The following is a 22,004-nucleotide window of genomic DNA, read 5'->3' as shown; positions in this document are numbered from 1 at the left end:
TTTGGGCCTTATGTAAATCAGGCACCGCCTCCTCAAGCTCTTCTGTAAAACCTGCTGCATTTCACCACAAAACCGGCAACCCATTTCTCCCAGACCCGGGTCTGCTACCGAGAGCGCTTCTCCTCTTCCTGTCGCCTATTAAACTTCAGCTCTAAAGCCCACCCTTTATGTATCTGCAGCCTATTTTTCCATGGCCGTCAGACAGCGGGTATTTACCCCAGACAATGACACTTAAGTAATTTTCCGACACTTTCCGGAGGTAATTTGCCTATGCGTACCTTTAAAAGTTACAGAATTGGGCCGGGTGTGGTGGCTCACGCCTGTAATCCCATCACTTTGGGAGGCGGAGGCGGGCGGATCATGAGGTCAGGAGTTCAAGACCAGCCTGGCCAAGATGGTAAAACCCCGTCTCTACTAAAAATATAAAAACTAGCCAGGTGTGGTGGCGGGCGCCCGTAATCCCAGTTACTCGGGAGGCTGAGGCAGGGGAATTGCTTCAACCCGGGAGGCGGAGGTTGCAGTGAGCCGAGATCACGGCCACTGCACTCCAGTCTGGCGACAGATTGAGACTCTGTCTCAAAAAAAAAGAGAAAGTTACAGAATTGGCCCGGCGCGGTTACTCGCGCCTGTAATCCTAGCAGTTTGTAAGGCCGATGGAAGAGGAGTTTGAGATCAACCTGAGCAATATTGCGAAACGCGTCTTTACAAAATAATACCAAAATTAGCCAGGCGTGGTGGTACGCACCCATGGTTCTAGCTGCTCCGGAGGCTGAGGTGGGAGAATTGCTGGAGCCCAGAAGGTTGAGACTGTAGTGAGCTGTGTTTGTGCCACTATACTCCAACCTGGGTGACAGAGCAAGACCCTGTTTGAAAAATAAATAAATACGTAAATAAATAAGGAAATAAATAAATAACATTGCTCGTAGAGCTGAGTAGGGTGGCACACGCCTGTAATTGCAGCTACTCAGGAGGCTGAGGCAGGAGGATGGATCAAGCCCAGGAGGTGGAGCCCAGCTTGAGCTAAATTGCATAAACCAACCCCCCCCCACCCCTCCTAAAAAAATATATATATATGACAAATAAGTTAAAGAATCCATGAAAATCGTCTAAAAAGCTTTAAAACAAAAAGCAATATACGTGGCAGGGTTGAGGGTGCTTTTTATGTTCTTAAAGCTCATTTACTCTACTTTTTCTTCTTAGGTGTGTCTAATTATTCCATAGTGAGCACATGTTAATGAAGAAGGTTTAGTGTCTAAACGTGCAGATAGGAAATCCTCCGGAACTGAAAGAGCAGGCTGGAGGGGACCGAACAGAGCCTGGCACGTGCTCTGGGAGCACCTCGGGGGCTGAGCGCTGGTAGACGGTGCCTCTGTCTCCCAATCCGCCTGGTGAAACACAACGGCGTGCCCACCTAGCCTGAGGATGCCAAGTGGACACAGGAAGCCACTGTGGCCACACAGCAATGATGAAGGACAGGAACCCCCTCATACCATCCCAGGAGCTTCTTTCAACAAGTTACAAATACAAAGACAAGTAAGGAACTTGGAAAGCCTGTTCTGCTGGGAGACTATCTATTTGGTTCTCAGGCCTGTAACTGTCATAGGGAGAACTCAAAGGTGGGCCCCAAGATTCCCACCCGGGGCACACGCCCTGTAGGCCACCTGCCTCTGAGTGAACGTGACGGCATGTCACTTCCACAACCATGCCACATTTTACGGAACAACGGATTGCGCAGCTGTGATTGAGGTTCCTGGTCAGTTGATTTTGATAAATCAAAAGGGAAATTAGTCTGGGTGGGCCTGACTTAATCAGGTGAGCCCTTTAAAAGAAGGTGGAGTTCCAGAAACACTGTGCACCGCTGGCCTCAGGGAAAGGGGCCTCTGGTTGCTGAGAGTGGCCCTCAGCTGACAGCCAGCGAGCAAATGGGAGATTTCAGTCCCACAGCAACAAAGAAATGCATTTTGTCAACAAGCAGGGAGGCTGGAAGAGAACCCCCTGCCTCAGATGAGACTGCAGCAATGGCCAACATTGTGAGGTCACCTGCTGCGGTATCAGTAGAAAACCTTGCTAACTTGCACAAAAAGCGAGATAATAAATCCACGCTGTCTTAAGACACTAAATGTGTGGTAATTTGTTACACACCAGTAAAATCTAAAACAATAGCCTTTCCAACTAAGAAAGTCATGTTTTAAGAAACAATATTCATACAAATATATCTGTACTGTGTCAAGATTTTATATGTACAGAAATCTTAAGTGAGCCTGGAATTGAATACACTTGCTTGTGCACACGTGCACACACACGTGTGTACCTATCACCCAGATGGAAAAGGAACATTTCCAGCATTGCAAAAAGTTTCCTCATGTCCCTTGCAAGTCAGTACCTGCACCTCCTCCTCCCAAGTGACAGAATTTTAACTTCTGTCAGTATAGATTAGTTTGGCTCGTGTGTGAACGTCATATGTGGAATCAATAGAATGCAGACGGTTGGTGTCTGGCTGCATTTGCTCAATATTGATGTCGGTGAAATCCATCCATGCTGTTTGCAGCAGTAAGCTCATTATCAGTGTTATAATTATCCCATGTAAGACTATATACATAATAAAAAATAAAATAATAAAATAAGATAAGACTATATACCATTTTATTTATCCAGTGCGAAGATGGTGGGCATTTGGCCTGTTTCCAGAGGCAAGTTATTATGAATGAAGTTGCTAAGAATGTTTCTGCTCGTGACTTATAAAGTCAATACATACTTTCAGTTTATTGTCTGTTTTGTTGTTGTTGTTGGGGTTTTTTGTTTGTCTTGTTTTTCTTTGGTTGGTTTTGGTACAGGATCTTGCTCTGTCACCTAGGCTGGAGTGCAGTGGGGCGATCTCGGCTCACTGCAGCCTCCGCCTCCCGGGCTCAGCCTCCTGAGTAGCTGAGTAGCTACTGGTCACACACCATCACGCCCAGCTAATGTTTACATCTTTTGTAGAGACAGGGTTTTGCCATGTTGCTCAGGCTGGGGGTTTTTGTTTGTTTATTTTTCTTTAGGTTGTTATTGTATTTTGTTTTTCATTGTATTTGTTTTTGATTTTTTGAAGTGAGAGTGTGGAAGTCTACCCCTGCTGTGGAGCGCATTCCCCAAAGGGGGCCGGCAGGTGTGGCTTTATGAGTGGCCTTCCTAAAGCAGATGCTGAGGCCTGGGCTTTGAGAATCCTGTGTCAGGGCGCTGGTGGAGCCGTTTTCCAGCCAGTGGCTTTGGCGGAGCGGATCCCGCCTTGGTTCTCTCTGTGGATTCGCCCCAACTCCCTGTTGGCCCAGGGCCCTTGGCATGCTTTATAACTGAAAGAAATGATGTAAATACGTTGTATCGGAGAGGTAGCGTGGCCGAGCGGTCTAAGGCGCTGGATTAAGGCTCCAGTCTCTTTGGGGGCGTGGGTTCGAATCCCACCGCTGCCAGACAGTGGTACTTTTGTCACTTTTGTCCCCTATGGGTTACAAAAGGAGTAATGGGCCACACACATACTCGGGATGCGGGGTTCCATTTGGCAGCGTGCAGCTGTGGAGTAGATGGGCCCTGTGCCGAGCTTGTCCACAGCAAGTGAAAGTGGATTGGGTTCTTCACAGATGCGAGTGATTGAGGCTGGGAAGCAAAAGCGTAGATGCCCTCTTCTCTTTGTGCCGCTGTAACCAGGTGGACATACTAGTGGGGTCTTCTAGTTTAGTCTCTAGTGTAATAAGAGTGTGTAATGAGATAAAAACCGCTTCAGGGCTGGGCGCAGTGGTTCACGCCTGTAATCCCAGCACTTTGGGAGGCCGAGGCGGGCGGATCACCTGAGGTCCGGAGTTCAAGACCAGCCACGACCAACATGGAGACACCCTATCTCTACTAAAAATACAAAATTAGCCGGGCGTGGTGGAGGGTGCCTGTAATCCCAGCTACTCCGGAGGCTGAGGCAGGAAAATGGCTTGAACCGGGGAAGCGGAGGTTGCTGTGAGCCGAGATCACGCCACTGCACTCCAGCCTGGGCAACAAGAGCGAAACCTCGTCTCAAAAAAAAAAAAAACAAAAATCCACTGCGGGTTGTTCCCGCCCGGTTTCGAACCGGGGACCTTTCGCGTGTTAGGCGAACGTGATAACCACTACACTACGGAAACCCACGCTTAAAGTGGCCGCCATAATAGTGTCCACTAGCAACTACACTCCAGGTATGTTCGACAACGGTTCCCCAGCTGTGAAAGGAGAGCCCCACAACCCGCAAAAGCATACACTCGCGTACAGGTCTGTGCCCAAAGTCTTACCAGCAACTGTTGCTTCCGGGACGGCTCGCTTAGTCTCCTATCCACGATTCTTCCCAATCCCTAGCACTCCCTAGGAAATCTTGGTGATGCCACCGCTGGACACCGTTCGGGATCAAAACTGTCAAAGTAATACAAAATTTAGTTGAAATGAAAAAAGCTGGCTCATCCAGGATCTGAACAGGAAGAAATTTAGTTGAAATGAAAAAAACAAAAACTGGGCTCGTCCGGGATTTGAACCCGGGACCTCTCGCACCCAAAGCGAGAATCATACCCCTAGACCAACGAGCCGGCTATTAACAAACTTGCTGAATATTTTCAACATTGTGTGCTTCACGGATCAATTCACCAAAAAGGAGGATTTCTTTCTGGCAGCTTGAAACCATTCTCAAAAGTCTCATAGTCTCCCAAGCCCAACCTGTCCCCGCTGCCCATCTTCGCGTCTGCCGCTAATTCTCAGCCGCCGGTAGCTCCACACCGGGTAAACGCTCCGTATGCCCTGTCTCCTCTGGTCTCCTGGAATCCGAGTGAGCGCCTCCCTGCTGGATCCACTCGAGTAGCAGGCAGGGGCGTCCATCCGTTCTGCAGCCTGGGCGTCCCTTCCCAAGGGAGTTCAAGAAAGGTGCAAATCTTGAGGCCTAGGCGCAGGACGCAGAGGTTGGCAGAGCCGGAGGGCTCGGGAGAGAGCGCAGTGCTGGGAGGGAACGCCGGACCAGTTGGGTGAGGAGCCCCGAGAAGCGGCTCTTAGCGTTTTATGAAAAGATAACAAGCAGGACATACCCATTTGCAAAATGTTCAGGAAATGTAGGAAAGTGTAAGGCAGAAACGACCGATGACCGCGAACTCTGTCTTCTCGTGGTGACTCTGGCCACCGGGTTGTCGCACAGCTCGGAGGCTGGACCCACGGGCGCGCGCTCCCGGGGGTCGCCGGGGGTCCTGGCTCACAGACCTCGCCGCGTTCTCCTGGGATTGCCCGCGGGACGCCTCCAGCACAGGGCAAGCCTGAGGCTGGAGCTGGGCGGGCGCGCTCCTCTTTGCTCGCCTCGACATACTCTCGCCCTGCGCGCTTTAATTGCACTGGTTTATTTAGCAGTAAAGATAGTGATACGGATTTCCTGCTGTAAAATTCGCGATAATCTACTCAGCGCTGAGCCACAGGTTTATTTTTGTGTCACCAGCAGAGACATTTCCTACACTGCTGTAAAACAGCGTGGGATGGTGGTTAAGCCACTCCGAGGAAACAATGCCCCTGTTTCCATTCGCACTCCCGGCGATCTTGCTCCGCCGTCTGCGAGCGCCGCTGCACTCGTCCTTCCTCTCTGCCTCTCCACGCTGGACTCTCCTGGTGCCGTGGCTGGCTTTCGGCTCTTCCCACAGTGAACATTTCGGGTGAACCAACCCGCCCCAAGGGTCTGCCCCACCCGGCATAGCTCTCCCTTGTCCCAAGCCTCGCACGCGCGCCTCCACCAACAGCTGGACGGGAGCGCCAGCCTGGGAGACCTCCCGGCACCTCAGCAGCTCCCACCGGATTCAGCCAGGTGACCCGGGGGTGTACGGGAGCGGCTGCAACGCCCAGACTCTGAGAGCCCCAGAGTGCGAGGCCTGAGGTTCTTCCACCTGGTTGTTCGATTATTATGGGGACCGTCTGCCAACACCCCCCAAAACGGTCACACGCTCGCACCCCGGGAGTCCATGGTTTTCGTCGGGAGGGTGTTTGCAGTCAAGCCCTCAGGTAGCTCGCCGCTGGTCCCCGTGACCCGACTTCTACAGTGGGGTGATCTTCCTGTGGGGCAGGCGTTTCGGGGTCGACGAGTCCGAGGAGCCCCGGGCGCGCGAGTCCCCGCATGTGCTGGCGGGCTCCTGGCCTGTCCCAGCGAATCCGTCCCGGTCTGGACCCACAGTCTCGGCTCTCTGGACCGGAGCCGGCGTGGGTGAGGGAGGGAAGTGCGTACCTGCTGGCCGGAGCTGCAGACCCCGCTCGCTCCTCCACGCCGCCCAGTCAAGGGTCTCTACCCAGGTGGCCGCGAGCGATTTTCTCTTCTGCGGTGCACCCGGCCGGGGTTCCGTTTTCGAACCCTGAAGTGGTCCCTGTATAAGCCGCGGCCCCACGTGGGACGGGCTTCTTGAGGTCCCCTCCGGCTGGAGAGAGGGCGCCTGCGACAGGGGAGTGTGCGGCGGGACCCAGCCCCGCCTCCGCCTGTGCCCAGGCCTCCAAAGCGCGCGGTGCTGGGAAGACCCAGGCAGGAGCCGTCCCGAGACCCCCGGGTGCCCGTCCTGCACCTGGGCAGCGCCCCCACTGTTCACTGAGGACTTGGGCTCACTTTCTACACTTCCGGTAACAGCAGGAATAAATCAGAAGGCCAGCATACATTAGTTATATATTTTGTTTAAAATAAACTAATTTTGTTTAAGGCTGAAAGCGAATGTGACAGGTAGAGCCGTTAGTCCCGGGCCTTGAATGTGGCCGTCTGCGCTTTTCTGTGTTAACTCCACAGGAAGAAGTCAGAGTCTGCAGCACCGAGGCGGCGGGGACCCGAACGCCGAGGGCGCGCAGCCGCCAAGCGCAGACCAGAGCCTCAGCGCGCGCGTGGGGGAACGCCGCAAACAAACGCAGCAAACAAACGCGGGGCGGGAAGGGGCGCGGTAGTGCCATCGTCTCCCCCTGGAGAGAGGGAAGGAGACGCGAAGTCGAGTCCCTGGCAGGAGTGGGAAGACCTGAGGGGAGCGGAAAGACGCTCCCGGAGAGAGCGCGCAGACGGAAGTGAGCGGGGTCGTGGGGAGAGGGCGCGCGGGGCCCGGGGAACCGGTGATGGAAAAGGAAGCCCGCAGTGGGTCTGACTCTTCAAGAGATAAGCAGATGGTAGACAAGTAGCCTTGCGCGGCAAGTATCTTAGAGGCAAACAGAAAGTGACTCTGCCAGGGTCTGGCCTCCCAGGAAGGCGGAAGTAGACTTGTATATCTTCCACTTTTCTTTTAGGAAAAAATGGGGGGAAAAAAAACAAAGTAGGCCCCAGCGAGATTTGAACTCGCGACCCCTGGTTTACAAGACCAGTGCTCTAACCCCTGAGCTATGGAGCCAACTGCGAGTTTTCTTTTCGCATACAAATATTGACGCTGTCGCCGGCGCCACGCAGCCGCAGTCCGCTCAATCCCCGGCCGAGTTCGGTGGCGGCTGACTCCAAGCTCCTCCCCCGGCCGCAGCCATCTTGCCAGTGCGTGCGTGGCGCGGAACGGCCGTTAGTCCCTGGGGAGAGTTCCGCGAAGACAGTGCCGGCGTTGGGCGCGCGCGCTGGCGGGAGCTGTCAGTGCGGGGCGGTACCGCCGAGCTCGGAGCTGTGAGGAGCGCCCCGGGTCTTGGGCTGGTCTAGGGGGCAGGGACGGGCGTGCGCAGGATTGGGGAGCACGTTTTGCGTCTCGCTGTGCATGAGGAAGCGGGGCTCCAGGTCAAGGCTATGGAAAGGTCAGGGAATGGTGTCAGTGCGCCTGTCCTGCAGGGAGTCCAGGTCCGAGAGGTTAGGGCGGGACCTGGGGCGAGCTGGGTGGTGGGGGAGCAGTGGGGGCAACAGGAGGTGGAGGCCGACGGGGGAGGGGGGGCGGGGAATCTGGACGGCCAGGTGTTTGGAGGCGCCGGGGCCGGAAGGGTCCAGGCGAGGTTGCGGGTGGGTGCTAGCCCATGTCTCACATTTGGATGAATTAGGAAAATGCAGCTTTTAGGGCACACCTTGACATGTTCTGTCAGGGCCCTTAAAGGGCCCATGGGGCGGAGGAGAGGGGAAAAGGATGAGGGCTCAGCCTGGCAAAGGACAGAAGGTGGTGGGTGTAGGAGGTGGACCTTGGTCTGGTGGCCTACCCTGCCCTGTGCTCCCTGCAAGGCCAGGTGACTTGGGTCACTGGGCGGCCAGGCCAGAGGCAGGCCCCTAGGTGCCCCCCAGTCTGGATGCTGAGGGGCCCTGTGAAGGTCTGGCGGCAGAGGCCTGGGCTTATGGCTCAGCAGCTAGGACTGGTGGGTGAATAAGAAGGGCCCAAGTTAGGCCAGTTGTTCTCACAGACCCAGAGGTCTCTAGAGTTTATGATGCCCAGAGTCTAGGAGAGGGAAGTGCACACACGCGCCCTCAAGGACACCAGCATCCTGACATCCAAGTTACTGCACTGCCCTGGTTACCAAGAAAGAACATCTTTTCCCTTCTATATGCAATTGGGACCGTCGGTAACTGTTGTTACATTTCTTCAGATATATAGATATGTATGTAGTTACTCTGCAAACGCACACTCTGATAGACACACGATTGCACTCATGGACACAGAAACGGAAAATAAACATGTGGACAGCTACTCCCAGTCCCCAGACCCGACCTTCATGTGACGCCTCCACCAGACATGTACTTTCAGGGACCTGTAATGTGTGTTGTGATGCCCAGCACATCTGTTGGATGGTACAAAGGGAATTACGATACTTAATCAAAAAGCCGTACAAGCCAGATAACATTAGGGCTCAACGGTAATAATAGGTGATTTAGTTAGGAGATTAATGTTAGAGATTGGTTTTCCTTGTGGAAATCAGTGGTATTCAAATGCCTGAATTGGCTACCAGGTTTTAGAGTTGCTCTCCATGTATGAGCAGAACACAGAATTCACTCTCTGGAATGCTTCTGTAGGTAGGACTTTGAAATGACCCTGTCCTCAGCCTGGAGGATACAGTATTCTGATTGTCTGGTGCTGTGTCAACTGGGCCTGCCTCAGATAGTGTCATGCCTGCCCCACGAGAACCCTGTATGCAAAGTGAGCTTGAAGCATCTCAGAGACAGAGCACTGAAGCTCCATGTCACAGGGCTATTCAGCTATCATTGCCCCTGTTTACCAACACCTCTGTCTAAATAAGCTGTGCGGGACAGAATTAGGTCCAAGTCTGGTATTCTGTTCATCCAACCTGGTAGCCAGGTAGCAAGGGAAGAAGCCTGTGGCCCTTGTCTAAATACGAGGTGATTAATATTTAAAACAAATAACAGTAGGGTATGATCAAACTGACTTGGGTCTCTTTGCAACACCTGAACCTTATGCACATGCTCATAAATGCCCTCTCCAAAATACACACACACACACACCCCACCCAGGAAAGGTGAGATACAAATGCACACTCCTTCCGTATATAAACATGCATGCTCCTTCGCTCTGGCAGAAACCCTGGCTCACACTTACGCTCCTGTGCTCAGATCCAGGGAGTAGAAAATGAGCCAAGCCAACTCTAAAGACAGCTCACAGTCTTCATTTTCATCCCCTCACTCCCTTCCCAGGGCAGTGCTGAGCAGGGAGCAGCCCACTGCCACCCTTCCAGAAGCCCAGCTATCCAGAAGCTGGAGAACAAGTTGACAAGGGGCTGAGGCTGGCCAGGGGAATGCCCTTCAGGACATGGGCTGAGAAGGCCTTAGCACCAGGGTGCTCTGCGGTTGGCATTTTCCCGAGTCTGTCAGGATCATGTTTGTGCTCAGTGCATTGTTTAAAGCTGGCTGCATCTTTAGAATTGTAAGTGCCAACTTGTGTTTTGTGTTTCAAAGTTCCAGAAGCGAAAACAAAACAAAACAAGTTTGGGTACAGCAGCTCACACCTGTAATCCCAGCCCTTAGGGAGATGGAGACTAGAGGATCACTTGAGGCCAGGAGTTCAAGACCAGCCTGGGCAACATAGCAAGACCCAGTCTCTTTAAAAAAAAAAAAAAAAAAAATTAGAATAAAGTTCCAGAAGCTTTGCTGTCCTTATCCAAGCAGAATTTGTCCTTTGGCACTGGAAAGTGGGGGAGTCGGGTGTTTGTGGGAGCACATGTGGATTGTTGCTTTGGTCAGGAAGCACCCATCACTCTGTATCCTCCAGCTAAGGAGTGCTGGAGAGCTGTGATGTCCATTGTCCCGGGCTTCTCCCTCAAAGACGGACCAAGGGTCTCCTTCCAGTTTTGGCCGGGACCGTCCTCTGAGCTGGGAGCACAGGGCTCCTCCCTGAGTAGCTGACCTGTGAGGCCAGCTGGATCCAGAGGTCCCACAACCTTTCAAGGCAGAGCTGGAAGCTGTCCAGAAGGCAGCAGCCATGATAACGAACCTGGTTGGCCTGGGCCCAGACCTGTCCCCTGGCAACAGAGAACAGCAGGACTGGCTTTGACATTGTTTTAGGGAGCCAGAGCCCTTCCCAGTCAGGGCAGAAGCCCCATGGAGAGCTGGGCTCCTGACCTCACCAGCCTCCACCTCCTGAAGGCTCTGGCCAAATCCACGTGTGACCTCAGGAGGGGAACGCCCCCAGGAGGCCAAGGCCTCTGTCCCTGCTCAGTTGGCCACAGCCTCACTCTCCTGCCTCGGGGTTGTGTCTCTAGCAGCCTCTCTTGGGCAGCCGGGGTCAGGGGCACGGAGGGCAGACCCAAGACAGACTAGGCAGCTCTGGGGAGGTGATATCCCTTCCCACCGGCAGCCCTGAGACAGGAGCTCCCCAGCAGTGTCCCTCAAGGCCAGATTCTCAAGTAGGTGCCCGTGGAGCAAACAGAGAAAAGCGGGAACACGCGCTCCTGGAAGTTGACGCGGAAGGTGTAGAGGTGGCGCATGTCCTCCACGGCGTAGAAGGACACGGCTCCCACCTCGAGGTCCAGGGCCACCCGCACGCGTGACAGGTGCCCGCAGCTGAGGGGCGAACGCTCGGGGCTGGTCACGGCCCAGTACTGGCCGCCGTTGAGCTGCAGGGCCCAGACGCCCTCCTCGGGGGTGAAGGGCGTCAGGCCCTTTCGGCGCACGCTCTCGCGGGCCACGCCAAAGGCCCAGCCGTCCTTAGAGCCCACCTCCACCTCCCAGTGATGCCGGCCCGAGGAGAAGCCGCAGGACGCCAGGACTCGGGTGTTGGTGTCGAAGCGGCGGGGGTGGTTGGGCAGGTCCTGGGTCCGCTCGCCGAGGCGCACGCTCTTAAGATCCAGAGAGAGGATGAGGCGCGGGTTGGCTGTGTCGGGATCCAAGGTGAGCTCCACTGCCGACAGAGACAGGGAGAAATGTCCCCACGCAGGCAGGCCCCTGGCATACTCTTTGCAGGGTCGCGCCCGACCTTGCTTTGCAACCTGCCTGACTTTCCCTCTGGAATCCATCCAGCACCCAGCGCCAAGGCCCAACCAACCCCCATGCTCTGCATCCCAGATATTTTGCTTCCCCCCTCCCTGACCACTCAACAAGTACTTACTGAAATCAAACAAATGCAATAGGTGGGCCTGATCTGAACCCTAATTCAAACAGATGGGGATATTTGAATGGTAGACATTGGAAAGAATCATTAATCTGTCCAGGTGTGATGACTGCTTTGTGATTATGTTTTACAAAGTCTTTTTCTTTAGAGATAATACACTGAGGTATTTATGTCAATAATATGTTGACTGATGCTTTAAAATAATACAGTAGGCCAGGCGCGGTGGCTCACGCCTGTAATCCCAGCACTTTGGGAGGCCAAGGCGGACAGATCACCAGGTCAGGAAATCGAGACCATCCTGGCTAACACGGTGAAACCCCACCTCTACTAAAACTACGAAAAAAAAAAAAATTAGCCAGGCATAGAGGTGGGTGCCTGTAGTCCCAGCTACTCGGGAGGCTGAGGCAAGAGAATGGCCTGGGCCTGGGAGGCGGAGCTTGCAGTGAGCCAGATCTTGCCACTGCACTCCAGCCTGGGCAACAGAGCGAGACTCCGTCTCAAAATATAAATAAATAAATAAATAAATAAATAAATAAATAAATAAATAAAATAATGCGGTAGGGCCGGGTGCCTAGACTCACGCTTGTAATCCCAGCATTTTGGGAGGCCGAGGCCGATGGATCACATGAGGTCAGGAGTTTGGGACCAGCTTGGCCAACATGGCAGAAAACTTGTTTTGTATTTTCTCTACTAAAAATAGAAAAATTTGCCCAGTGTGGTGTCCTGTGCCTGTAATTCCAGCTGTTTGGAAGGCTGAGGCATGAGAATTGCTTGAACCCAGGAGGCAGAGGTTGCAGTGGGCAGCGATCAGGTCACTGTACTCCAGGATCTCACTCCAGAGCAAGACCCTGTCTCAGAAAATGAAATAATCCCATAAGAAGTGGATAGCAGTGTCTATGAAAACTATGGCCACTAATTGATCACTGCTGAAGGTGAGAGGCGGGTATGTCACCTTCTTTACACTCTTCTCTCTACTTTTGAGTATGTTAGAAATTTTTCATAATAAAAAGTTAAGTCATGCTTGTAATCCTGGCACTTTGGGAAGCAGAGGTGGGAAGATAGCTTGAGCCCAGGTGTTGGAGACCAGCCTGGGCAATACAGTGAGATACCCGTCTCCACAAATCATAGAACATTTAGTCAGGCATGGTGGTGTGCTCCTGTAGTCCGCGCTACTCGAGAACGCTGAGGAGAGAGGATCCCTTGAGCTTATGGGGGTCCAGGCTGCAGTTCCACTGCACTCCACCCTGGGCAACAAAGCGATACCTTGTCTCCAAAAAAAAACCTTAAAATATGTACCTTTACTGTGAGCACTACTATGTTCCAGGCCCTGGGGATACCACAGAGTATCAGAGTAGTCTTGCCTGCCTGCAGCTTCCTTCCCACTGTGGGGGGATTAAGGATAGATTGTAAACATAGAAGATGAGAGGAACCAGAAGAGCAGGCTGTAACTTCAACCAGAGTGGCCAGGGAAGACCCTCACTGCAAAGGGGCATTGAGCAGACAGATAAAAAGAAGGCAAAGAAGTGGGCCACGCGACTGGCTGGGGAAAGCATGTTCCAGGTAGGGGGCTGGGGTGGGGGAGCCTGGCAGTGCAAAGGGCCTGGGATGGGTGTGCGCTTGGTACACTGAAGGAACAGCAAGGAGGATGTGTAGCTGCATGGAGTAGAAGGGGTGTGCAGTGAGGCCAGATCCCTTGGGCCCTTGAGACCACCATGAGGACTCTGACCTTTAACAGGTCAGAGGAGCTGTGGCAGGGCTCTGAGCAGAGGAAGGTCTGGTCTCATTTCAGGTGGTTTAGGTGGCACCCAGGCACATGCTGATGTAGCTCGGACATCAGCATCAGGAATATGTGCCCTCCCCTCCCCTCCCCTCCCCTGGGTGTTGGATCCCACACACTCTAGAGCTCTGCAAGAGTAAAAACAATATTCCTTCCAGTCTTTAGCTTCCCCTTGCTTTCCTGGTCCCCTGTATGCACCCCATCCCCAGGAGAGGTTTCCGTCCGTCTTGGAGTGGGGACTGGGGAGAGGCTCACCCAGGTGGCCGAGAAGCCTTTCCCAGTCTGAGTATCTCGAGGTACAGGGCATTCCTGCTCCTAACCGACCTGCAGCGTTTGGGCCAACAGGCCCCACTGCCATCTGAGGGTGTCAGAGCTCACAGGATGGGGAGGGGGTGGCATGAGGGAGGGGACAGAGGAACAGGGTTGCTGAGGTGGGTGGGTGGAAGGCACCGACCATATGCAAAACCCTGAGATGGTCACCAGCAGGGAGTAGGTTCTCCGTGTGGCAGACAGTCCATACTTGCCATCACAGCACCGTCCCTACCTTTCTCCTCTTTCTCCAGCTCTCCCCGAAGGTCCTCTGAGGAGGAGAAACAAGCAAGGCGTGCATGAGCGATATGGGAGATTACATGGCAAGGTCACCAGCTCTTTATAGCCCGGGTGACTCATTCATTCCCCAGAGACTCCTAAAGCCAAGCATGGGGAGCCGGGGGCAGGGGGCCCATACCCAAGCATTCTAGTTCTACCTGAGTGGCTCTGAGCTCAGCTCCCCTGCACATCCCTCTTCCTACCCCCAGTCCCCCAGCAGGACCCCTCTACCCCATCTGTCCCCATGAGAAGCTGCAGGGACCTGACTAGATTTGCCACCACAGCCCCTACACCAATCTGGCCATGGCACAGCCAGCTCCTATTTTCACACACAGCTTCTGGAAAGCACACCCAGGGACCTCTGAGCTACCAGGAACCCTCCACCACCACCACACTACGTGGCCCAGCTCAGCGCCCAGGCCCCTACCTTTGAACTTCTTCAGCATCCCTTTTAAGACAAAGGTCTTGAGAGAAACATTCCAGACTTTATTCTTCATCTCAGAAGAGACTGTGGTTGGCTTGGGGCCAGGCACATTGCTACACCTGCAGGACAAGGGCTCTGAGAAGGGCCTATCTGCACAGTTTTACTCCCACAGGCTGTGACAATTAGGATGGCGAGGTCGTCTTGGCAGAAAGAGGTAGAAAAGGGAGAGCAGCCATTTCCTGCATGAATGCAGGAAAACCCATGGCCAGGCAGGTGGGCATTCGTCTCAGAAGGTCCCCAGCAAGCAAGTCGGGGGATCAGGAGGTGAGAAGTCAGGGGACAGGAAATAAAGAGAAGGCTCAGTGAAAAGAGAAGAGGCAACTTAGAGAGGCCTCAGGAGCTGTGAGGTCACTCACCTGCTCAGCGTGCTTTTGAATTCCTGGAAGGAAAGATAGAGGAAACCAAATCAGCATCAGGTAACCTCTACTCACCTCTGAGGAACAAAGCTTGCCCCTTGCTGTGCCTCCAAGATGTAAGCGGTAAGCAGGTGTGCCATGCCTCACTGCCTGCATGGACTTAAGTGACAGCAACTTGCAGTGGCTGCTGGCTGCAGGGTGTCTCGTCCACGCAGTGGACCTCTCACCCTTTGCCACAGCTCTTCGCACGCTTTCTTTCTATCTTTGCTGCTTTCTTTATTACAGAATCATCACTGGAGCTATCCCATGGGACCCAGTGCTGCCTGTGTCCTGGAAACCACCTGAGGGAGGTCACAGCCCTTATGCACCTCCTGCTCACTCAGCCCAGTAATGACTGTTCTTAACCCATCTCTGGATTGTGAAGTTTATCTAGTGGTTTATAACTTTTTTTTTAGTGAAATAGAATAGAAAACATCAAAGTGCATACGTGTAGCAAAGGTGAGTATTACCTTCTGAGACTTTTGTCTCAAGCATGTGATTCTGAAATACGATATATATTATTGTGGCTAATAGTCAAGAAAGTTTTATCACATCCCTCTAGACCTCCAACCCCAGGAAAATCAGGGCACTTCCCTCCAGTCCCCTTCAGCTCCAGATGGTGTGATTCTCCTGAACCCCCAGGACTGATACTGTCCTCAAGCTGCCGGTCCTGATGCTTTTGGATAAATGACTTGAGCCCCTGGCTAAGCCAGACTTACCTGGAGAAAGTCAAGGTCAGGCTTTTGAGCTGTCTCCTGGATCTGGCTGCTGAGCTTGGACAGCTGGGTGATCTCAGCACCGAGCTGGGCCAGGTTCTCATTTTGCTTCTGTGCCACCTCCCGGGACAGTTCCTCCAGGCGGCTTAGCAGCCGGCCCTCCTGCTCCACTAGGAAGGCCCTCAGCGCCTGGAACTCTGCCCCCACCTTCTCCTGCTCCACTGCCATCTGCTTCTGTCCCAGGAGGAGAATTGGAGAGGTAGGGGACTTGAGCATGGAGACATAACATTTGGCCAGTGGCCTGAGTCATCCCACAGGGCAAGGCTTCATCCCTGTCACTGCTGGGGGATCAGAGACACACCCATCTATGCAGGCAGTGCGTGCTCTATTTTCAATGTCCCAGCTCCGAACAAGCTGTAGTCTCAACACATGCTCTTTTCTCCCCTGCCACAAATGTGCCCACACGTGTCTGTGGACCTGCGCTCCACCGCCTAAACCAAGGCAGCGTCATACTCCCCACAGAACTACACCAAGTGGCAGTTTCCTCACTTGAAAAGCAGAAGGGATAAATTAGTGCCTCCTGGGGCAACCATAGGATTAAACTGAGATTGCCTTTTCCTCCTTAAGCATGTTAATTTCGTCACCCTCAAACTTTTACTCTTCACTTTGTTTTTAAAGGCTATCTTCCCTGTTTAGCAGTTATAATGGTAACACATGCTCAAAATACAAAACTTGGGAGATGTAGGAAAGTAGAAAGAAGGAAGAAAAGTCCGATGCCAGTGACCAGAGGTAGCAGCACACCCCCAAGGAACTAAGTGAGAATATGCTGTGTGCAAGCTTGATATTCTATTCTTTCCGTTAACAGCATACACGGGATTTTTTACTCGAGTTTTCAGATGCAGACTCATGCCCCGATCTCTTGATTTTTTATGGGAACACAAGTGTGGTACTCAGTATGTCCCACCAGGAAGTTTCTCTTCCTTAAAACTCCTGGGCAGAGGAAGGGAGTCCCGGGAAGCTGGGAGACCTGGGTTCAGGTGTCGCACAATGCCCCCACCTTTCCTTCAGCTTCCAGGCAGGCTGCAGTAGCCCGGAGAGCCTTATAGGTATTAACTCCCTCAACCCTGACGGCAGCCCAGTGAGGTGGGTGCACTTCCCCCCAAGTCTTACAGGTGAGGAGACAAAGACACATCACCGGGAAGTGGTAAGCCAGGCTTCTAGGCCAGGGAGCCAGAACCCAGAATCTGAGCTTCTGGCAGCTACATCATATTGCCTCACAAGGAAATAACATAAGTGAAACAGTATTTGCCAAAATACTCTACACCAGGGTTTCCCAACCTTAACGCAGGTGACATTCTGGGCCAGATACTCCTTGGTTGTGGGGGCTGTCCTGTGCCTGGTAGGATGTTTAGCAGCCCCTCTGGCCTCTACCACTAAATGCCAATAGCATCCCTATCCCATTGTTGACAACCAGAAATATAATATCTCCAGACTTTGCCAGATGTCCCCTGGGGTAGGAGTATTTTCAAATAAGAGTATTCCTGCTCCCTTTTATGTTGCAGCAATAGTTGGACTCTACCTCTGATGTTTCATTAAGCAGGGTATTTAAATGATACGAGCATCGTAAATCACAGAAGTATTTTATCACTGTAAAGAAGAGGTGGAGCTCACACCTGTAATCTCAGCACTTTGGGAGGCTGAGGGGGGCGAAGTTAGGGGAGGAGGTTGCTTGAGCCCACGAGTTCCAGACCAGCCTGGGCAACACAGGAGACTACCCCCAACCCCAGCTCTACAAAAAATAAATTAAAAATTAGCCAGGTGGAGTGGTGCACACCTGTAGTCCCAGCTACTCAGGAGGCTGAAGTGGGGGGGTCGCTTGAACTACTCCAGCCTTAGTGACAAAGCGAGACTGTATATAAAAGCAAAACAAAACAACAATAAAAATGAATGTGGGGGTGATGGATGGATGTTGGGAGCGGACAGAGGTGGAAGGTGTTAAGCAAGGCCTGGGGACTCTGGTCAGAGACCGTGAAGCTGCCACCGGTGCCTGGGAAGGCCCTCTGGTTCCTGGATGTCAACCAGTGGTGGAAGAGCTGCACTGGAAGTTGTTTCTCCAGCAGAGGAGGGATGAAGGTCTGGAGGGTGAGCTCTTCATCATGGAGGGAAGTGAGTGATTGGGTGGGAAGGTCTGGGCTGCATGCTGGATGCAGGCACCACAGATATAGTTGAGGGTCTGGAAAGGACCCTAGGGTATTTGAACTCCAGGCTCCTCCTCCACCCCTCCTGACATTGAGGATGGGAGGGTCCTCTAGTTCACCTTCCTCCAATTCCCTGCTTTGACAGGCCCTAGTAGATCCTTTCATTCTTTTATTTTTTTTATTTTTTTTTAATGGATTTTCACTCTTGTTGCCCAGGCTGGAGTGCAGTGGCGTGATCTTGGCTCACTGCAACCTCTGCCTCCTGGGTTCAAGCTATTCTTCTGCCTCACCCTCCCGAGTAGCTGGGATTACAGGCAATGCGCCACCACACCCGGCTAATTTTGTATTTTTAGTGGAGATTGGGGTTTCTCCATGTTGGTCAGGCTGGTCTGGAACTCCCAACCTCAGGTGATCCGCCCGCCTGGGCCTCCCAAAGTGCTGGGATTACAGGCGGTGAGCCGCGGCACTCAGCCAATCCTTTCCTTCTTTCAACACTTATTTACTGAGCTAGGAACTGAATTTGCAAGGTAGAAAATGACTGATGGTGATTCATGTTTGCTTATCTTAACCAAAATTAGTCCCCATTTCACTTTCCTGTTCTACTCTAAAGAAGATAAAATATCATTCCAACTTGGGGTAGAGGCAGATGCCAGTGTGCAAGACCCTGGGCTGTGCAGCAGGGGCTACTGTAAACTCAAGACCCCAAACTGCCTCACTGTGCCAGAGCCAGGAAGCAGCTGACCCCCTCTAGCCCCTTCTCCCTTAGCCTCAATTTCAAATAAAAAAAACTCTGAAAAGGAAAATTTTTTCACCACTCTTGTTGATAAAACATCCCATGAGGCTCTTTATCGTATTAATAGTCCCATTTATTGAATATTCATGTTTCTCTGCAGAAATATTAATGTGTTCAATTACAAGATGCTTCCACAGGCCCTAACTGGTATGTTATGTAATATCAGAGTGACTGTATGTCCTGATTCGCTGGGACAGTTCCAGTTTAAGCCACTTGTTTTGCAATAATTATTTTAGCACACCTTTTCACTTTAAAAAGCTCTGGTTTATACAGTAATTATATGGTCACCTTATGTAACATGCACTCTTTTATCTTTCTGAAATCTATTCTGCGGTTCCGTAGCACACACTCCAACACCACACACACTGAGCCCTGGTGCTGAGTAGGCCTCTATAATCTCCCACGGGGTCCCGGGGGCTGCCTGGCTCACCAGGAGCTCCTTGCTCTCCTTCTCTTCCGTGGACCGGAACACCTCATAGTCCTCCAGTTCCTTTTTCAAGACCCTCAGCCTGGACTCCAAGAGCTCCTGTAGGTGAAGGGAAACAATGTGAGGTGCGGGTGGGGGGGGATTCTGGAAACCCCCATCTCTGCCTTCCTGGAGCCAGCCAGGAGAAAGGGAAGGCCCCGCTCACTGAGGGGGAGGCCGGGTAGAAGTCTGTCTACAGGTTGCAGGTTACACTGCGAGGGGGCTCTGAAGGTCTCGGGATCTTGCTTCCCCAAAAGCACCTGCTGGACCAGCCAGACTGAAACGCAAGCCTCCAGCAGCCCTACCCGTAGTCGTCTCCTCTGCTCTCCGCCCCACCATCAGGAAGCCCTGTGGGTGGGAGAGTTGGAGCAGGATAGGCGAGCAAGGAGAGACTGGGGACTGCCGCCCGAGCCTCCCCGCCCCGCCCTCACCCCTGCACACACCCTCGCTGAGGCTCAGCGAGAAAATAGCAAAGAAAGGGCGCTCAGAATCGACAGCCTTGGCACAGTCAGACGACTCTCGGTGCGCTGCTTAACCCAAGAGCCCCCTCCCTGGACCTCTTGGCGAGGTCCTCCCACTCAGTTCCACGAGGTGGGGACTTTGAGCAGAGCCCGCTTCAGGGAAAGAGATAAGAGTGGGGGCAGCGGCTGCCTGGCTGTGCCGGAGACGTCCCGCGGGCGCAGAGCTGCGGACACGCAGACCAGGCTAGAGGCTCTGAACAGACAGGAAAAACATCTCCAAGTCCATGGGGGTACGTCGCGCAGGCAGCCCAGTGTCTGGCCCGGAGGGAAACGCAGTGGGGGTGAGGTGGGGGTATTGGTGATGTTCGGGGTGACAGAGAACCGCGCTCAGCCGGGGAACCCGTGCTGGGCTTCGTGGAATAGGAGAAAGAAGGGAGGGGTCACCCGGGCCTCCCGATCGACAGTCTATTCTCTGCACCGCGTGCGCGGGAGCGCGGGACCAGGGCAGGGGGTCCCGGGGACCCACAGGGGTGGGTGCGGGCTGCGCTCACCTTGGCGTCCTGCACCGCCTCGTCCAGCGGCAGCACGGCGTGCTCGCGGTGCTCGCGGGCGCGGTCGCACACCACGCAGATGGCACGTCCGTCGTCCTGGCAGTAGAGCTTGAATGGTTCGCCATGCTGACCGCACCGGGCAGCCGCTGCCCCGGCCGAGGCCGCCTGGGACCCGTGCGCTCCCGGGGCGGCCGCGGGCAGGCTGAAGCGTCGCAGGAGCGTGGCCACGGCGGCCAGCTGCCGGTTGGGCCGCAGCTGACTGGGGCGCGCGGGCTCGCGGCACTGCGGGCAGGGCAGTGGGAAGGGCGGCGCGCGGGTCACCGCCCCAACGACCCCCGCGCCCGGGCGCTCCCAGCAGCGCCCTATGCAGGCACGGCAGAAGCTGTGGCCGCACTCGACGGACACCGGCTCACGAAAGAGCTCTAGGCAGATGGAGCACGTCGCCTCGCCCTGCAGCTCTGCCGCCAGCGCTAGAGCCTCGGCCCCGGTGCCGGTGCCGGGGCCGGTCCGCGGCCCCACAGCCGCCATGCGCGCTCTCCGCGCTCTCAGATCTGGTAGTGCCTGGGCGGCCGCTCGACCTCACAGGACGCGGGTCGGAGCCCGACGTCCGAGCTGGCCGCCGAGTGCCCACTGGGAGAGGAAGGGCGGGGCTGCCACTGGGCAGGCAGAGACTTGAGCCCAGGGCGCGCCCGGCTGGGAGCCCGGAGGGGAGGCGCACGTTGACTACGGGCCCGGAGGCACTGGGCCATTCAAGTGCGGGACAGCGCCCTGCGCCCCGGACCTGCGCTCCACCAGCTCCCGCCTTGGCCAGCGGCCTCTCCCCGTCGCCCCAGTCGCTCAGCCTCTCCAGGCCGCCCCAGCCTGACCCAGTCAGCCGCGGGAAACGGGCCGCGACAGGTGGGCGCACAAACCCTGCCGGGAGCCACTCCCGGTTTCCGACCGAGGCCGACCCAGCATCGCGGAGCAAGGGCCTGGCGCTCGGGCCACGGTGTCAGGTTCCCCTAGCGCAGGTTCGCCCCGGCCCTGAACTGAGCTAAATTTAGAGACTGGAACCTGGCCCTGTCCCGTCACCCTCAAGCATGGCCTTGTATCCACTCCATTACCTTTTCTGCGACTGTCCTCTCCCTTCTTTACTCTTTACTTAATATTTGAACAAATAATACATTTATACTTTCCCATTTTATTCAGTATTATTTCACCCCCCCACACACAAACCTCAGCGCTCTCTTGTCCCCCAGCTGTCTCCACAGCCCCGCTGCAGAACTGCCTGTGTTACCCGCTTCCACACCCTCTCTCCTTGTTCACTCTGGAGGCCACTTGGATCAGGCTTTCGCGCGCACCCTCCTCAGAAACTGGCTTGCCAATGTTACCGGGAACTTCAGCAATTCTTACCCAAAGGCGAAGACCTCGCCTCACCTCCCTCCTTCCCGACTTCCCTTCTCAGGGCTGTGTCCCCGACCCTTCCTGCTGTTCCTGAACTCCGTGGCCTCTGCGCTGGCTGTTCCCCTTGCGTGGACCTCTTTTCTCCCACCACCTGCATGCTCCTTCCCACCTCATTCAGGTCTTGCTTCAAACGTCTCTGCCCACGAAGCCCGCCCCGAACGCGCACGCTGTGTAAAGTCGTCTCTTAGCGCGCTCCCCTCTCTGGGCTGGCTCTGTGCCCGCTTTCTATCTCCTCTGGAATGTCAGCTTTAAGACGGACTGTACCAGGTTTGTTCACGGCTGAATCCTGTTTTTAGAGCAGTTCTTGGCAAGCTCAGTAAAGTTTTCTCGGATTAAACGTGGTTCAGAATTCAAAAGATGAGCCGCAGTTCACGGTGAAAAGTAGGCCCATCGCCTGTGTCCCAGTTCTTTCTTCATCCCGAGCAATCAACTTTACAATTCTGGATTACATTAAGCAAATATTCCGTATTTTATCGCCTCGACCCCCCGTTTTAAAAAACAAAACGTAGCATCCTGCACAATTTTCCCTTCTTTTTCAAGTCACAGTTCAGTTTTGGCATCGTGCCTGATGATTTTCTCTCCTTTTTCCACCGCTGCTCCCAGGTGCTTAGCCGGGCCTAATCCTCTCTCTTGGAATCTCTTG

General features: G+C 54.0%; 1 protein-coding gene and 4 non-coding genes across 5 annotated transcripts; 1 reads left to right on the top strand and 4 right to left on the bottom strand.

Annotated features, from left to right (window-relative positions):
- Window positions 1–3,364: 3,364 nt before the first annotated feature.
- TRNAL-AAG (transfer RNA leucine (anticodon AAG)) lies at window positions 3,365–3,446 on the top strand. The gene has a single exon. It is a non-coding gene; the product is annotated as a tRNA-Leu (tRNA).
- Window positions 3,447–4,072: 626 nt separating this feature from the next.
- TRNAV-AAC (transfer RNA valine (anticodon AAC)) lies at window positions 4,073–4,145 on the bottom strand. The gene has a single exon. It is a non-coding gene; the product is annotated as a tRNA-Val (tRNA).
- Window positions 4,146–4,505: 360 nt separating this feature from the next.
- Window positions 4,506–4,577, bottom strand: TRNAP-UGG (transfer RNA proline (anticodon UGG)). The gene has a single exon. It is a non-coding gene; the product is annotated as a tRNA-Pro (tRNA).
- Window positions 4,578–7,291: 2,714 nt separating this feature from the next.
- On the bottom strand, window positions 7,292–7,364 carry TRNAT-UGU (transfer RNA threonine (anticodon UGU)). The gene has a single exon. It is a non-coding gene; the product is annotated as a tRNA-Thr (tRNA).
- A 2,163-nt stretch (window positions 7,365–9,527) lies between these two features.
- TRIM7 (tripartite motif containing 7) lies at window positions 9,528–21,106 on the bottom strand. Its single transcript, XM_008015584.3, has 7 exons — window positions 19,919–21,106; window positions 18,871–18,966; window positions 15,453–15,683; window positions 14,695–14,717; window positions 14,282–14,397; window positions 13,811–13,846; window positions 9,528–11,279 (listed from the first exon to the last, which is right to left on the bottom strand). Exons 1-7 carry the CDS (start codon window positions 20,444–20,446, stop codon window positions 10,768–10,770), a joined length of 1,542 nt encoding a protein of 513 aa, XP_008013775.3. The 5' UTR covers window positions 20,447–21,106; the 3' UTR covers window positions 9,528–10,767.
- Between the last annotated feature and the right edge of the window lie 898 nt (window positions 21,107–22,004).

The sequence above is a fragment of the Chlorocebus sabaeus genome, chromosome 23 (genome assembly GCF_047675955.1).
Source record: "Chlorocebus sabaeus isolate Y175 chromosome 23, mChlSab1.0.hap1, whole genome shotgun sequence".
Taxonomy (NCBI): Eukaryota; Metazoa; Chordata; class Mammalia; order Primates; family Cercopithecidae; genus Chlorocebus; species Chlorocebus sabaeus.
This window is presented reverse-complemented; position numbering and strand designations above follow the sequence as displayed.

What these genes read in the sequence shown, in the direction of transcription:
- TRIM7 (XM_008015584.3), bottom strand. Translation starts at nt 20,446, where the DNA reads ATGGCGGCTGTGGGGCCGCGGACCGGCCCCGGCACCGGCACCGGGGCC. An exon ending in AGGCGGTGCAGGACGCCAAG is followed by an intron (nt 18,967 to 19,918) that starts GTGAGCGCAGCC and finishes CTTCACCTACAG; the next exon opens with GAGCTCTTGGAGTCCAGGCT. An exon ending in GCTGGAGAAAGAGGAGAAAG is followed by an intron (nt 11,280 to 13,810) that starts GTAGGGACGGTG and finishes CTCTGTCGGCAG; the next exon opens with TGGAGCTCACCTTGGATCCC.